A 13313-nucleotide genomic window follows, 5' to 3' on the forward strand; every position below is an offset into this window, starting at 1 on the left:
CCTCTCCAGTCCACCCAGCTGAGCCTAATCGCGGACGCTTTTGACGTAGCTTTGAACGGGTTCTCTGGCCTCAGATCCTTCATCGCGAGAACTCGCGAAAGGAGACGTCGAAGTGCGCTTTCCGACAAATGACAGCCCACCCGTAGTCCCGGGCTTAAGTCAGGTTTTAAGGCGCATCTCGAACCCCAGTGCGCCTGCGCGCACGTGGCTCCGCCCCTTTGCCCGGGGTCGCGTTCCCCATGCTGCCTGCACGGTTCACCCGCCTGGTGCTGTGGCCCTTCCTGCGGGGATCCGCTCCCACCGTAGCGCACCATGTCCCTCGGGAGCCCCTTCTCCAGAGATGTGCGGCCGCCTCCTCCTCCCCGCACCCATCGGGCCTGGGACATAGGCTTTCCAGTGGCTCAACGGCGACTGGGGGTTACGAAGGGAGGACTGACACGGAGGAGCATTTTCTGTTCCCCGAGTACGTCCCAGAGCCCGAGCCCGCGCCGAACCTCGAAGAACAGCTGCGAGAGCTGCAGCAGCGGCAGGAGGAAGAGGAGCGACAGAAGCAGCAGCGGCGGGACGAGCGGCAGCAGCAAAAGGTAGCCGGCAGTCGGGTACACCCGGTCGTGGGACACCCGGACCCGACCGTGCGGCCCAGCGGCCTGAACTGCTCGGGCTGCGGAGCGGAGCTGCACTGCCAGGACCCCGGCGTGCCCGGCTACCTGCCCAGCGAGAAGTTCCTCAGCGCGGCGGCGCAGACCGACGGCGGACTGGCGCGAACTGTGTGTCAGCGCTGCTGGCTGCTGGTGCACCACCGGCGCGCCCTGCGCGTGCAGATGAGCCGCGAGCAGTATCTGGAGCTGGTGAGCGCGGCGCTCCGACGCCCGGGGCCCGCCCTGGTGCTCTACATGGTGGACCTGCTCGATCTGCCCGACGTCCTGCTGCCCGACCTGCCCGCGCTGGTGGGCCCCAGGCAGCTAATCGTGCTGGGGAACAAGGTGGATCTGCTGCCCCAAGACGCGCCGGGCTACCTGCAGCGGCTGCGGGAGCGACTGTGGGACGACTGTACCCGCGCGGGGCTCCTGCGGTCCTGTGGCCACCGAGGGCCCCAGCACGCCGGCGAGGACCGGCAGCAAGACTGGACCGAGAATTCGAATACTTCCACCAGGCCCCGCACGGTGCTCAGGGATGTGCGGCTCATTAGCGCCAAGACTGGCTATGGCGTGGAAGAACTGATCACAGCGCTTCAGCGCTCCTGGCGTTACCGCGGCGACGTGTACTTGGTTGGCGCCACCAACGCTGGCAAGTCCACTCTGTTTAACACGCTCCTCGAATCCGATTACTGCATCGCCAAGGGCGCTGAAGCTATCGACAGAGCCACCATCTCCCCTTGGCCTGGTGAGTCTTGGGAGGCCCGCCCCCTTTTCTGAGATGCTGAAAGTCTTGTTGCAGCCCAGGTACCTAGTATATCCTTTCTTTTTAAAGATTTTATTTATTTATTTATTTGACAGAGATCACAAGTAGGCAGAGAGGCAGGCAGAGAGAGAGGAGGAGGAAGCAGGCTCCCTGCTGAGCAGAGAGCCCAATGTGGGACTCGATCCTAGAACACTGAGATCATGACCTGAGCCCAAGGCAGCGGCTTAACCCACTGAGCCACCCAGGCGCCCCTAGTATATCCTTTCTTAATGTCCACCAGGGACTATCTGGAGCCTTCCATTTAAAAAACTCTCCCTGGGGCGCCTGGGTGGCTCAGTCCTTAAGCCTCTGCCTTCCTATCAAAGCATGATCCCAGGGTCGTGGAATGGAGCCCCGCATCAGGCTCCATGCTCAGCCAGTAAACCTGATTCTCCCTCTCCAGCTTTCCCTGCTTGTGTTCCCTCTCTCGCTTCCTCTCTCTCTCTCTCTGTCAAATATATAAATAAAGTCTTTAAAAAAAAAAAAAAATTCTCGCTCTACTTTAGTCACTCCTCTCTTTTGTGTCACTCCTCTCTTTTTGTGAACCAGGGAACAGAGCAAGAATTCCTGCTCTCTTTGGAGGTTTTCCTGGTAGCTTTACTTCTTTGTTTCTCTGGAAAGTCTGTCTTTTTACTTTTTTTCTTTCTTTCCTTCTTTTACTTCCTAAACTTCCACCCACTCAGTCTTACTCTTCATATCTTAATTCATGAGATCAGTATGCTATACACACTTCACACTTGAATAATTCACTAATGCTGTATGATTTGTTATAATTAATAATTAATAATTCACTAATGCTATATGATTTATATGATTTGAGGGAAAAAAATGTCAGCTTTGTGGGTTGTTTTTTTTTTTTAAGATTTTATTTATTTATTTGGGAGAGAGACGGAGAGCGCAGGAGAAGGGAGGAGGTCAGAGGGAGAAGCAGATTCCCCGTGAAGCTGGGAGCCCGATGTGGGTCTCTGTCCCGGGACTCCGGGATCATGCATGACTTGAGCCGAAGGCAGTTGCCCAACCAAGTGAGCCACCCAAGCGCCTGGGTTTGTTTGTCCTTTTTTAAGATTTTATTTATTTATTTGTGAGAGAGCACAAACAGGGGAGCTGCAGGTAGAGGGAGAAGCAGGCTCCCTGATGAACAAGGAACCCGATGCAGGGCTCCATCCCAGGATGCTGGGATCATGACTGGAGTTGAAGGCAGACGCTTAACTGACTGAGCTACCCAGGCTTCCCTCAACTTTGTGGTTTTAAGAAACTTTTATAATTGCAAAATGGGTCCCTCTGTGACCCTGTTGGTATTTAACAGTTGGCAAAACTGCCTCATTTGTTCCTGTAAAACCAGTGTTTCACTTTAATAAGCTGTTCTTCTCTGTCCAGGATTTTTGCTAAATTACACACAGAAGTGCTTTTATCCTGGATAGTAATGCAGTGAAAATGGAAAGAAAGCAGGTCTGCAGATTGGGGATTCAAACCCAGGTTGAGCCCTTGGGCCTGTCTCTGAGCCCATTTCCTCATCTGTAAAATAAGAATGATCTTGTAGACGGTTGTCATGAAGGTTAAGTGAAGTAAACTGCAGTACACAGGTCAGTGTAGCTCCTCAAAAATGTTAGTTTTCCTCCCCTTATTCCCTCTTCTTGGACAGTGTTTATAAGAACATATTTATTCTTTGGCATTTCAGGTACCACATTAAACCTTCTGAAGTTTCCTATTTGCAACCCAACACCTTACAGGATGTTTGAAAGACAAAAAAGGCTTGAAAAAACTGCAGCTGAGGCTGAAGAAGATCTTAGTCAGCAAGAACAACATCAACTTAATCACCTGAAAAAGCATGGTTATGTAGTAGGTAAGCATCTTCTATAGGAGAACTCTTGTTGGGGCTATGCTAAAATTTTTTGTTGAACAACCTGAAATACAGCTGCCTAGGGCTAGCCAGTTTTTGTGGGGAGAGACTACTGTCCTTGTTCTGGAACAAAGAGGCCCTTGAGAGGCAAGGCTACTGTTTGGAAACCCAGAGTTCTTTGTGCTAAGAAAACTGAAACAGTAGGTACTTGGAGAAATCCAGGAGGGGAAACCTGCAACAAATGCCCAACCAGCCATTGTCAGCAGTGGAAGCATTTTCGCTGGGAAACAGCACCCTCTCCTTGCAAACCAGCACAGGTTGTGGACTCCATGTTGCAGCTTTAAATCAGATTATTATCCCTCTTCCCTTGGTATCTTTTTTCAACCTTCTTTCACTAAAAACAGTTTGATTACCAGCACTTCCCCTCACCAGCACTCCCCGGCCCCTGCCCAGTGTACACAGCTAGTGACATATTTGACCATTGCAAGAGTCTGACCTCCACTGCCTTTGAAAACGAGCAAAGGTATCCTTGTAGTCTTGCTTCCCTACACCATAGTTAGTCTTACTTAGACTTATTTTTGATGCAAGCGAGGAGAATAAGTATTACCTGTCTGGAATCAAAAGCTTCAAAGGAGTGACTAATAGCTTAAATATAACTTGTTCTAGGAAGAGTTAGAAGAACATTCTTGTATTCAGAAGAACGGAAAGAGGAAGCCACCTTTGAGTTTGATGCTGATGCACTTGCCTTTGACATGGAAAATGAACCTGTTGTGGTTCCAGATAAATCCACCAAACGAGTAGAATTGACCCCGCAAGATGTGAAAGATGCCCACTGGTTTCATGACACCCCTGGAATTATAAAAGAAAATTGTGTATGTATTTGATGTCTTTTGGAACTATGAACTTTCAGTTGCACGAGTGCCGTCTTCATGGGCAGAACCCAGGAAAGGCATATCCTTTCACTTTAGACTCCGTTCTGGTTTCATTCGTAGAAGCAGTTTAGGGTGATCTGTGTGTTGTCAAGATCTGTATTCCATTTGGTAGGCTCCACTGCTCACAATCTCTTTGTGTTATTGTGGTGGTTACTTCATTAGGGAGACATTTATAAAATCCTAGATTTTGAGGTTGGAAGAAACGTAACTATCACTGTAGTTCAGCCCACCCATTCAGTGCTTGAATTCCCTCTAAACCTATCCATCCAGCTTAAACTGAAATAAGGAGGGCCTCAACCATCCCCTGAAGCAGTGTTTCCTCCTCTCCCACGGTATCCCATTTGGCCTTTGACCTGTTCTTTGTGTAGAGCTGAACAGTCTCCCTGTAACTTGTACCCTTTGTTCCTTCAAATGGTCCCATATGAAATGAAAATAATGCCTCTGCTAGACTTGGAACTACTTTAAAGTGCCATGTCCTGTCTCTACCCCACTCTATTCTGTTCGCCCAACAAATACTGAACATTTACTGTGCTGACATAATCCAGATGATTTCTCTGTTGCTTGCAACTGTTCTGAGAGATAGGCTTTTCATTAACTCGGGCCTCTTTTCAGACTATCTTCTAATTTGTTTCTGTCTTTAAAATATGACTAAAGGGTGCCTGTGTGGCTCAGTAGGTTAAGCATCTGTCTTCGGCTCTGGTCATGATCCCAGGACCCTGGGACAGAGCCCCAAATCAGGTTCCCTGCTCAGTGGGGAGAATGCTTCTTTCTCTCCCTTTGTACCTCCCCCCTGCTTGTGCACGTGCTCTCTCTCTTTCTCCCCCTCTCTCTCCCTCCCAAATACATAAAATCTTTTAAGAAATATATGACACTGGGGCACCTGGGTGGCTCAGTCGTTAAGCAGCTGCCTTAGGCTCAGGTCATCCCAGGGTTCTAGGATTGAGTCCTGCATCTGGCTCCCTGCTCAGAGAGAAGTCTGCTTCTCCCTCACCCACTCCCACTGCTGTTTCCTTTCTCGCTGTGTCTCTGTCAAATAAATAAATAAAATCTTTTAAAAAATATATACATATGACACTAAGAACTAAAGTTACTAAAGAACTAAAGTATAAAATACCCTCAGATGAGCACAACTTAGAATAAGATTAACTCCACCTGTCTTGCCCTTAACACGTCTTTTTACTCCAGTTACAATCTCCTGGGCAACTTTCTTTTATCTCATTAAATTAAGCCCATATCCTACACACTCATTAAATCTCACAACTTTTTATTCATTTGCAGTTTTGATTATCATCCAAGTTACAGCTTTATTGAAGAATGCATCCAGGATACAGCCTTACAACAGATCCATTAATCAGTTTCTTTTAATCTGGTTACTGACACTAGTTCCTATTCTACCTAATTATGTCTGTATATGCCTATGAAACCACAGTGGTGTCTTAGCTTCTTTTCATTTTCTGCCCTGTCTGGATCACTTAGTTTCATTCTCAGAATTATGCTCTATTTAGTCCCCCATGTGTTAGATTTATGTACATCTTTTAACTTTTTTGCGCTCCTAGAATAATTGCTTATGTCCTGTCTCTTTCTTAGAAGTCTATAGCTTCAGGGTGCCTGGGTGACTCAGTGGGTTGGGCCTCTGTCTTCAGCTCAGGTTGTGATCTCCGGATCCTGAGATTGAGCCACACATTGGGCTCTCTGCTCAGCGGGGATCCTGCTTCCCCCTCTCTCTCTGCCTGCCTCTCTCCCTGCTTGTGAGCTCTCTGTCAAATAAATAAATAAAATGTTTAAAAAAAAAAAAAAAGAATCAAGTTCATAAAAGTTTTTTATCCACTTTTTTACCTTTTCTAATATTTCTCTTTTTTAAAAATGTTTTGTGTTTTTTTAATTTTTTTTTTTTTTTTTTAATTTGAGAGAGGGAAAGAGAGCATACACAGGGGGAGCTGCAGAGGGAGAGGGGGAAGCAGACTCCCCACTGAGCAGAGAGTCTGATGCAGGACTCCATCCCAGGACCCCAGGATCATGACCTTAGCCAAAGGCAGATGCTCAACTGACTGAGTGACCCAGGTGCCCTAAAAAAATACTTTAAAAAAAAAAACACTTTAAGTAAAAATACTTTAAGTAACCTCTACACCCAGTGTGCGGCTCAAACTGAGAACCATGAGATCAAGAGTCACATGCTCTACCAACCGAGCCCCCAATGCCCCCATAATTTTTTTTTTTAATCAGATTTTTATTCCTTAAATCCTACCAGAATCTTGTGTTTGCTGGCTTTCCTTTTCTGTTTTCTCTAGTCTTTAGGAACTCTTCATCCTTAGAAGCCAGAGGATTCATAACTTTGTCATTTTTTGCTAAGCATTTGAGGGAAATAAGAAAACTGAAGACCAGACTTAAGAAAAGGCTTCTTCAAAGCTCTCTAACTGCTCCTAGAATGAGGGAACCATTTTGCATTTAATGCATGCATACTTGCCACTGGGACAGAAGGTAGCATATTGCCTTACCTTTAACTGAGAGCTACTGGTCCCTAGAAGCCTTGATGGAGAGAGAGAACAAATGTGCTGTTTTGGGATTAACACATCAGTGTTTTCAGTTCACATCAATTTTGACATATGAGGGATGCTACTGACATATAAAGTCTCACACTCGCATATAAGTTCTTTTACTCAGTATTAAGTTGTGAAGCAAGAGTAGAGCCATCCTTGGGGTGCCTGGGTGGCTCAGAGAGTTAAGCCTCTGCCCTCAGCTCGGGTCATGGTCTTAGGGTCCTGGGATCGAGCCTCGAATCAGGCTCTCTGCTCAGCAGGGAGCCTGCTTCCCCCTCACTCTCTGCCTGCCTCTCTGCCTACTTGTGATCTCTCTCTCTGTCAAATAAATAAAATCTTTAAAAAAGAGTAGAGCCATCCATATCTCCAATAAAAGTAAGTCTCAAAAAAAAAGTAATTCTCTAAAAAATCTGCCCTCTGCTTTACAGATTTTAAACCTTCTAACAGAAAAAGAAGTAAATACTGTTTTGCCGACACATTCCATTGTTCCACGAACTTTTGTGCTTAAACCAGGAATGGTTCTATTTTTGGGTGCCATAGGCCGCATAGATTTTCTGCAGGTAAGGAAAGTCTGTACTGTTAAAAAATGACCTACGTTTACTTTAAGGATGCAGATGTATGAACAGGATTGGCAAATTGTTGATAACTAGCTCATGACTAAAAAGAATGTCGATACTTTTTTGTTTGCTTGTTTGAAAATACCCATAATAAAAATTTGGGAAAAAGAAATGGATAAGAAAACAAGTAGTAGGTCTCTAAAACTAGATCTTCATTAGGATGTTGAATGCTCCATACAGCTTGGCATGAGGAAAAGATACTGTTCCTATCCTGTGGTGTGGTTTCACATGGAAATCTTAGGTTAAAAAAAAAATACATTCAGGGTTAGCGTGTGTTAAATAAATCCCACACTTTTTTAAGTTTTTATTTTGAAGTAATCTCTGCACCCAGTGTGGAGCTTGAACTCACAACTCCTGATCTAGTCACGCATTCCACTGCCTGAGCCACACTTCTTTATATCCCAAGATATGTATGCAATTATGTATGTGCTTTTCTGTTTGATATTCTTTTATATAGCATCATTCCAGGATCTTAGAGGATTTATAGAATTGCTCCCTGTTTTCCCAAAGTGAGAAGAAAAAGGGAATGAAACATGGATGTATCCAGCAATGGTAAATGTAACTCATAGGCCATTGCTATAGCATATTTCTTGGGTTTTGTGTTTTTTCATAATTTGTTGGCAGTTTAGCCTTGCACACTTAAAACCCTTAAAATCTTTATTAAAGCCGACAGAATGTTAAACCTCACTTTACACTGGCACAATTAAAGCATTTCCTTTTAACTTATATTTCCATGTATGTACCTTTTTCTTTTCTTTTTTTTTAAGTAGGCTTCACGCCCTGCGTGGAGCCCAACATGGGACTTGAACTCACGACCCTGAGATCAAGAATCAGCCGCTTTAACTGAGCCACACAGGCACCCCTCCTTATGTATTTCCTGTATTTATATTTATTTAAATCTCCATTTAACTTATAAAGGGAGCTTGATTGGGAGGGGCGGAAATTAATTGTAATTTGTAGTGTGTTGGTTTTGCAAGTTTTTCATTCTGTAAAATAACTTATTTTCTTCCTTTCTTAAGGGAAATCAGTCGGCTTGGTTTACAGTTGTGGCTTCCAACCTCCTCCCTGTGCATATTACTTCCTTGGACAGGGCAGATACAGTGTATCAGAAGCATGCCGGTCATACATTACTCAAGGTGAGGCAACACACTTTGAAAATTACACAGTTAGGTTAACCTACACTGTGAAGCCCCACAGTCCTGCTAAGAAAGCCTTTGTTGGACATACCATTTTTGTTACATGATCATCTAGCTCTCTCTCTCCTCACCTGTTCTGCTTGAGGATTTTGGCTACAAAGTCAAGTGGGCCCTATAAGAAAAGGGATGTTGTTTGGACTGATCCTAAAAGCTACAGGCTTGTGTTCTCTCTAAACTACACTGGCCAATACTGTAACCATGAGTGGCTATTTCAGTTTAAATAAAATTTTAAAAACAAACAAATAAATAAATAATAAATAAAATTTAGAATTTAGTTCTTCAGTTGCACTAGCCACTTTCCAGCTGCCCAGCTGTCACATCAATGCAGAAAGTTGTATTGGTTTAATGCTGAGTGAAGAGAAGATATACATTTCTCACAACTGGGGCATTCCTGGCATCCAGTGGACGGAACCAGGAATAATGGTGAACATCCCTGCAGTGCCCAAGACAGACCCTCACAACAAAGAATTATCTGGTCCAGAATGTCCATAGGCCACGGTTGAGAAGTCCTGGGCGGAGTGGAAAAGCTCTCCCCCCAGGTTCTTAATCCCAGACACTTAACAGATTGTCCAGCTTTTTACTCCTGCTCTGCCAGTTCCCTTCTTCCCCTTGTAAGTATGCTACAGTTTCTCTCATCTTTAAAAAACAAAACAAAACTCTGTCCTGCTTATCCCTTCTTTTACAGCCAATACCGCGCATGCACCTCATGTCCCAACCTCTGCAGTCCCATCTGGCCCTTACTGTATCACTGAAATAGTTCTTACTAAGTTCACCAAATACTGCATGAAAACTGTTTTGAACTTAGTAAGGCATTACATACACGCAGTTAATGTGCAGTGTCTGTTGTATAATGTTGAAGATCACCAGCGCCAGACTGGGTTCAAATACCCTGTTCCACCACCCCACAAAGCTGGGTGACTCTGTGTCGTACCTATGCCACAAGGTTGTGGTGAGGACTGAGTTGCAAGGCACTGCTCTAAGCGCTCTGTAAGTGTCTGTGATGACGGAACACATCTATAGAAATACCAGGTGCGTCCCGCAGAGGTGATTTAGTATTAATTAATGCTTATGTAGCCAAATATAAGCCAAAACCCAAAATACACACCTGCCCTTCAAACAGGCTAAAGATAAACCTCACGTGAGAAGTAAATGCTTCTTTCTTTCTGTATTTCCTAAGAAAGCCGGACTGAGATGAAAACTCCATTGTTTTCTCCCCCAGAGTGAATATTCCAGAGTCTTGTCGGAATTGCAGGGTGGGTGAGCACAGAAAGGCCATCAGCAATATAGGACCTGTTGGTTTTCCTACACTTAAAAGCCTTTTGTAATACACGAGTTGAAATACAGCTGGAGACTTAGAGGAAAGAAAACCACCTTAGTTTGTGTAATATGGCTCTCATAAAAATGAACTCTGTGGTTCTCTACCCCCACGCATCTGTGTAGTTTTCAGAGTGGACATCAGGTAGATTGCAAAGCAGCTGTCTCAGCCTTCTCTCCCACTGTAACGGAAATCTGTTTTGGGGGCTGCTCTGAGACTCATTCCTGCCTCCTGGTTTTCTTACCTCCCAAACCAAAGTCAGCCCTGCCTCCTCATTGTCACCCAGCCTCCCAATCCAAGCTGTAGTCTGACTTCATGAGACTGTTTTTGAGATCTGGAAGTATTGTCTTAGCTTTCAGCTTTTATTGCCCTCGCACCTCCAACCCAAATATACCTCCACAGCCACTAAAGCAGCGGTTTCAACCAAGGCTGACTTCCGCCCCCAGGGGACCTCTGACAATGACTGGAGACATGTCTGTTTTTCACAACTTGGTGGATGTTGAGTAGATGCCAGGGATGCTGCTAAAAATTGTACAATGCACAGGACAGCCTTCCCACTGCCCAACCAAGAAGAACTCAGCCTAAGTGGTTGATAGTGCCAACATTAAGACACCCTGCACTACAGAGATCATTCAAAAATGCAAAGCAGGCCACAGTATTTTTTTATTCCTATCTCTATTTTTCCTGCTCATAATGCCTTGGTAGTTCCACATCACTGAGAAATCTAAACTCACACTCATCCACAGACAACATCCCCTGCACAGTTCAGCTACAGTTCCCTGAACTCACCATCCTTTTTCCTTTTCCTGTGTCTGTACATGATGCAAACCCAGAATACCATTCCAGTAACTCCAACCTATGTCTCCAAATACTACCCAGATACTGCTTGTTCATTAATGTTTTCCTCAACCAAAACGTGTTCATTACTTCTTCCACCACATCCATCGTGCTTAATAGACGCTTCCCATCACATTCCTTACCTCGTAATTTGTTTGCATGTTACCTCCACCTTCTAACTCCCTTTTGTAACATTTGTGTCTTGTGTCCCCATTGTTAAACACAGAGAGATCTGTTAGTAAATAATCATCCAGTTACTTCCCATGCATGGACCCATCTGTAAGCAGAAGCTGAACCTTACCTGTTATACCATGCCCTTCACTTGTAAGGAGGGGGGGATTAATCTTTGAGGCCGGCCAGGCCTATGAGAACTAAGGTATTTCAAAGGATGTTACCTTAATTGCCAAACACTAGTTTGTAAAGCTTTCTGAAGGGCTGTACAAATAGTGTAAACTAAGAAAACAAGATGCCGCTGTCAGGAAGTCATCAGTAGACACTCACCTGCGGCTCTTGGCACTGGTATCTTCAGGCTTCATCTCCTCACAGAGCTCCCATGCTTTCCATTTGAACAGGAAGTGATTTGGGGTTTTCAGTAGCTGAGAATATTTATTTCGATGGCAGGTTCCAATGGGTGGAGAAGAACGAATGGCAGAATTTCCTCCTCTTGTTGGTGAAGACATTACATTAAAAGAAGGACTTGGGGAATCTAAAGCAGTGGCGGACATCAAGTTTTCTTCTGCAGGTAATTTTACACCAGGCACTTTTAAAAAGTGAACAAAGTCAGGGCACCTGAGTGGCTCAGTGGGTTAAAGCCTCTGGCTTCGGCTCAGGTCATGATCCTGGGGTCCTGGGATCGAGCCCCGCGTTGGGCTCTCTGCTCTCTGCTCGGCAGGAAGCCTGCTTCCCTTCCTCTCTCTCTCTCTGCCTGCCTCTCTGCCTACTTGTGATCTCTGTCTGTCAAATAAATAAATAAAATCTTTAAAAAAAAAAAAGTAAGCAAAGTCCCCTTACTGACTTCCGGTGTATTTTTATAGAAATGTTCATTTAATGGACACAACTGAGAATTTTAGGAAATACATACTAGTTTATTCATTAAATGCAACCTACTATAAAAATAAATCTGTACCTTTTCACAAATGAATGCTTTCTTATAAAATAGAGCAAAAGAGGGGCACCTGGGTGGCTCTCAATCATTACGCATCTGCCTTCGGCTCAGGTCATGGGTCTCAGGATCCTGGGATCGAGCCCCACATTGGGCTCCCTACTTAGTGGAAAGTCTGCTTCTCCCCCTACTTTTTCTCTCTGTCAAATAAATAAAATCTTAAAAAAAAAAACAAAATATGGAAAAGAGAGTAGTAGCCTTCTTTTCGGTGCTCCATTTTGAACTTGAGCTTGGTGTTTTGAATAAGATGGTTGCTAACACCATTGTGTGTTCTGTCTCTTACCCGCATAGGCTGGGTTGCAGTAACAGCTCAACTGAAGGACAGACTGCATCTCAGAGGCTACACCCCTCAAGGAACGGTTCTGACAGTCCGGCCCCCTCTCTTGCCGCATATCGTTAACATCAAAGGAGAGCGCCTCAGGAGAAGCGTGGCCTATAAAACCAAGAAGCCTCCTTCCCTTGTGTACAATCTGCAGAAGAAGAAAAAATAGATAAATAGTTGATACTGATCTTGTTCACACTGAATTTTAACTATACTAGACATAACTACATGTGTTGAATTGTATTAAATATAACTATAATAAAGCTCTCTTTGCTCCCACCCTTTTTAAAACCACCCAGGACTGGGCCTGTTTGTAATGTACTGGATTTGTAAAAATAAGTTATTTTTTGTAAGGTATGTATATATATGTATTTGAGACCCAAAAGTACCTAAAAAGAAGTTCAGCTATGTTCAGTTTTCTCACACTATTTATTTATTTATTTATTTATTTTTAAAGATTTTATTTATTTATTTGACAGACAGAGATCACAAGTAGGCAGAGAGGCAGGTAGAAAGAGAGGAGGAAGCAGGCTATCCGCGGAGCGGACAGCCCGATGTGGGGCTCGATCCCAGGACCCTTGGATCATGACCTGAGCTGAAGGCAGAGGCTTTAACCCACTGAGCCACCCAGGTGCCCCACTCACACTATTTATTTATTAAGACCAGTTGTTAGGGGCACCTCAGTGGCTTAAAGCCTCTGCCTTCTGCTCAGGTCATGATCTCAGGGTCCTGGGATTGAGCCCCACATCGGGCTCTCTGCTCAGCAGCGAGCCTGCCTTCCCCTCTCTCACTCTGCCTACCTCTCTGCCTACTTGTGATCTCTCTCTGTCAAATAAATAAATAAAATCTTTGGGGTGCCTGGGTGGCTCAGTGGGTTGAAGCCTCTGCCTTCGGCCTCTGCCTTCGGCTCGGGTCATGATCCCAGGGTCCTGGGATCGAGCCCCGCATCAGGCTCTCTCCTCCGCAGGGAGCCTGCTTCCTCCTCTCTCTCTGCCTGCCTCTCTGCCTACTTGTGATCTCTGCCTGTCAAATAAATAAAATCTTTTTTAAAATAAATAAATAAAATCTTAAAAAAAAAAAAAAAAAACAGTTGTTGGGCCACCTGGCTGGCTCAG

At 44.9% G+C, this 13313-nt stretch overlaps 1 protein-coding gene across 1 annotated transcript; it reads left to right on the forward strand.

Moving 5' to 3' along the window:
* Nucleotides 1-100: 100 nt before the first annotated feature.
* NOA1 (nitric oxide associated 1) lies at nucleotides 101-12492 on the forward strand. Its single transcript, XM_059160454.1, has 7 exons — nucleotides 101-1383; nucleotides 3119-3283; nucleotides 3947-4152; nucleotides 7178-7309; nucleotides 8386-8502; nucleotides 11336-11456; nucleotides 12168-12492. The coding sequence occupies exons 1-7, from the start codon at nucleotides 240-242 to the stop codon at nucleotides 12365-12367; spliced, it is 2085 nt and encodes a 694-aa protein (XP_059016437.1). The 5' UTR covers nucleotides 101-239; the 3' UTR covers nucleotides 12368-12492.
* Nucleotides 12493-13313: the final 821 nt, after the last annotated feature.

This window comes from Mustela lutreola, chromosome 1, assembly GCF_030435805.1.
Source record: "Mustela lutreola isolate mMusLut2 chromosome 1, mMusLut2.pri, whole genome shotgun sequence".
In the NCBI taxonomy this organism is placed as follows: Eukaryota; Metazoa; Chordata; class Mammalia; order Carnivora; family Mustelidae; genus Mustela; species Mustela lutreola.